Genomic DNA, 3,485 nt, shown 5'->3' with positions numbered 1-3,485 from the left:
GATAGACAAAGTGCATGCCGACTTCTGTTTGTAATTTGAAAGATTAAGTTCTAAAAAATTCGCTATGTTACGATAAATATCACATTATGGTGGATGTCTACTCTTCTTCCATGATTTTTCATTTCAAATGCTTAATGACATATTCAATGACATATTTTGTATGTTCAATGACATATTCCATGACATATTTTCTTCACTTTTTATGCCTATATAAAGGCCTTGTAATAGATAGGAAAATACACACAATTGAAGAAGAAAATCTTTTCCTTCTCTCTTTCTCTATATATCTCTTAACTTGTTTTTTCTTGTTCTATATTGATATTTTTGAGCTACAATTCTTAACATGTTATCAGCACGACTCTAGCCTTGTCGAAAGTTAAGTGCAATTCTTCATCCGAAAGGTATAACAGGTTATCTTCTACATTTCTTCTTCTCCTCTTGCCATTCTAGTGGTATTGTATTGTATGAATTAAGTCAAATTGTTATCATGATAACTGATCATTACGAATCAATATGAATCACACTACACTGTGGCAAACATGATAAATTGCTAGTTATTGGCGTTAAAATCCATCACCTTAAACCTATATTATTATGTATATTTTGTCTTCATTTATAGAAATTGTTGTTTGATATAATACGTAACCTTTCATTCTCAAATCTGCATAAGTACTAATAAATAGATTAATGTTATCATTATCACTATATGTTTTATATGGCAACACAATTTAAACATTCGTAATGTTTATATCCATTTATTTATTTTCACTATCATCTTAATCATTTCTAATTCATTTATTTTCTTTGATAGCTTTTACTATGTCAAATTTGTCAAAGCTTGAGTTTGTGGCACTTGACATTTCTGGAAAGAATTACCTATCATGGGTTCTTGATGCTGAGATTCACTTAGCCGCTAAAGGCCTTGGTAACACCATTACTCAGGGTAATGAGGCATCAAGCCAGGACAAGGCGAAGGCCATGATTTTCCTTCGTCATCATTTGGATGAAGGTTTGAAGGTAGAATATTTAACAGTGAAAGATCCACTTGAATTGTGGACTGGCCTGAAGGAAAGGTATGATCACCTTAAGGCTACGGTATTGCCAAAGGCTCGATATGAGTGGATGCACTTACGATTGCAAGATTTTAAAATTGTAAGTGAGTATAACTCTGTTGTATTTCGAATAACTTCTCAATTGAAATTATGTGGGGAAGTTATGAATGATGAGGATTTGCTGGAAAAAACTCTTACAACTTTCTATGCCTCAAATATGGTATTACAACAGCAATACCGTGAAAGGGAGTTTAAAAAGTATTCTGAATTGATCTCATGCCTTCTGGTGGCTGAGCAACATAACACCCTTTTACTGAAAAATCATGAAGCTCGTCCCACAGGGTCAGCTCCGCTTTCTGAAGCAAATATGGCAGCTAGACGTGATAAGTCTGGAAAAAGACAGAATAATAATCATGGCCATATGAATGTACATAGGTATGGCAATGGTAAGAGACGATATGATAGTCGTCATCGTGGTGGTCATGGAAAACGAGAGAACAATATGGATTCTCAAAACAATCCTTCAAGAGGCAAAAGTGCTAACTGCCACCGCTGTGGCATGAAAGGTCATTGGAAAATTAAATGTCGTGCACCTGAGTATTTTGTCAGGCTTTATCAAAACTCCATCAAAAGAAAGGCAAATAATATTGGAGCATCTTCTGCTAATGCCCCAGTGGAGTCACACTTGACCTTTAAAAATAATTTTGAGCCAGGGCCTTCAAACAAAAATGATGACAATGCCGAGGCAAATCTTGCTTCGAAAGATGATGATTTTCAAGGCCTCGATGATCTTACTCATTTGGAAGTTGAAGATTTCTTTGGAGATCAAAACTAAAGTTTGATCATTTTATTGGGGAATGCAATTATGTTGTTATTTTCAGTGTTTTTATCTCATCTAAAGTTGTTTTTATTTTTAAGTAGTACTTAAGTTGTCTTATGTTGTTGTTGGAGATATTTTTTTTCTGTATTTCTCATGATGTACTTTTATTCTTTTTTTTATGAAGAAATTAAAATTCCCCAGTCTTCAATTGGAACCAAGATGAGTAATGAAGATTTATGTCTTTTGGATAATGCTACAACTCACACAATATTAAGAGAAAAGAAATTTTTCTCTTATTTGGTTATGAAAAAGGCCTATGTTAATACAATATCCGGTAGTACAAAGTTGATTGAGGGCTCCGGAAGAGCGGCTTTATTATTACCCGAAGGAACGATATTAACTATTGATAATGCATTGTATTGTAGTAAGTCTCAAAGAAACTTGTTGAGTTTCAAAGCTATTCGCCAAAATGGCTACCATGTTGAGACATCAAACGAACGAAAGGTTGAATACCTTTATATTACTACAATAAAAGCGGGTAAAAGATATGTGCATGAAAAATTACCCGCATTTTCTTCTGGGTTGTACCACACAAACATTGGTGTGGTTGAATCACATGCCATAGTAAACAAAAAGTTTACTACTTCTAATGATTTTATCATTTGGCATGACCGGTTGGGTCATCCCAGTTCTAACATGATGCGCAGAATAATAGAGAATTCAAATGGACACACATTGAAGAACAAGAAGATTCTTCAATTTAAGGAATTCTCCTGTGTTGCTTGCTCTAAAGGAAAATTGGTTATTAAACCATCAGCAGCTAAATTGGGATTGAATCCCCTGCATTTCTAGAACGTATACAGGGTGATATATGTGGGCCTATACACCCTCCATGTGGACCATTCAAGTATTTTATGGTCTTGATAGACGCATCTACAAGATGGTCACATGTGTGCTTATTGTCAACTCGTAACATGGCATTTGCGAGATTGTTGGCCCAAATAATAAGGTTAAGAGCACAATTTCCAGATTATGCAATTAAGACAATTCGTCTTGATAATGCTGGTGAATTTACATCTCAAGTCTTTACTGATTATTGTATGGCCACTGGAATAAAAGTTGAGCATCCGGTTGCTCATGTTCATACTCAAAATGGTCTAGCAGAATCATTGATTAAACGCCTCCAATTAATAGCTAGACCATTACTAATGAGGACAAAACTTTCCCTTTCAGTGTGGGGACATGCTATTTTGCATGCAGCAGCACTTGTGCGCATAAGGCCAACCAGTTATCATGAAGTCTCCCCATTACAGTTGGTTTTTGATCAGGAGCCAAATATTTCCCATCTAAGAATTTTTGGATGTGCGGTACATGCTCCAATTGCTCCACCACAACGCACAAAGATGGGCCCCCAAAGAAGGTTGGGAGTATATGTAGGTTATGAATCTCTTTCTATTATTAAATATCTGGAGCCTATGACAGGAGATTTGTTTACAGCCAGATTTGTTGATTGTCATTTTGATGAATCAGTTTTTCCAACATTAGGGAGAGAAAATAAACAGGTGAAAAAAGGGATAGATTGGAACGTATTATCTTTATCTCATTTGGATACT

At 35.2% G+C, this 3,485-nt stretch overlaps 1 protein-coding gene across 2 annotated transcripts; it reads left to right on the top strand.

Annotated features, from left to right (window-relative positions):
- The first annotated feature begins 242 nt into the window (after positions 1 to 242).
- Positions 243 to 2,086, top strand: LOC104245073 (uncharacterized). 2 transcript variants are annotated; one of them, XM_009800627.2, is made up of 2 exons: positions 243 to 401; positions 812 to 2,086. In XM_009800627.2, the coding sequence occupies exon 2, from the start codon at positions 820 to 822 to the stop codon at positions 1,885 to 1,887; it is 1,068 nt and encodes a 355-aa protein (XP_009798929.1). In that variant the 5' UTR covers positions 243 to 401; positions 812 to 819; the 3' UTR covers positions 1,888 to 2,086. The 2 variants fall into 2 exon arrangements, with proteins under 2 accessions (XP_009798929.1, XP_009798930.1); XM_009800628.2 differs by having other exon boundaries at positions 262 to 410.
- Positions 2,087 to 3,485: the final 1,399 nt, after the last annotated feature.

This window comes from Nicotiana sylvestris, chromosome 10, assembly GCF_000393655.2.
Source record: "Nicotiana sylvestris chromosome 10, ASM39365v2, whole genome shotgun sequence".
Lineage (NCBI taxonomy): Eukaryota > Viridiplantae > Streptophyta > Magnoliopsida > Solanales > Solanaceae > Nicotiana > Nicotiana sylvestris.
The sequence above is the reverse complement of the archived record's forward strand: the minus strand, read 5'-3'. Positions and strand labels throughout refer to the sequence as shown.

What these genes read in the sequence shown, in the direction of transcription:
- LOC104245073 (XM_009800627.2), top strand. Translation starts at nt 820, where the DNA reads ATGTCAAATTTGTCAAAGCTTGAGTTTGTGGCACTTGACATTTCTGGA.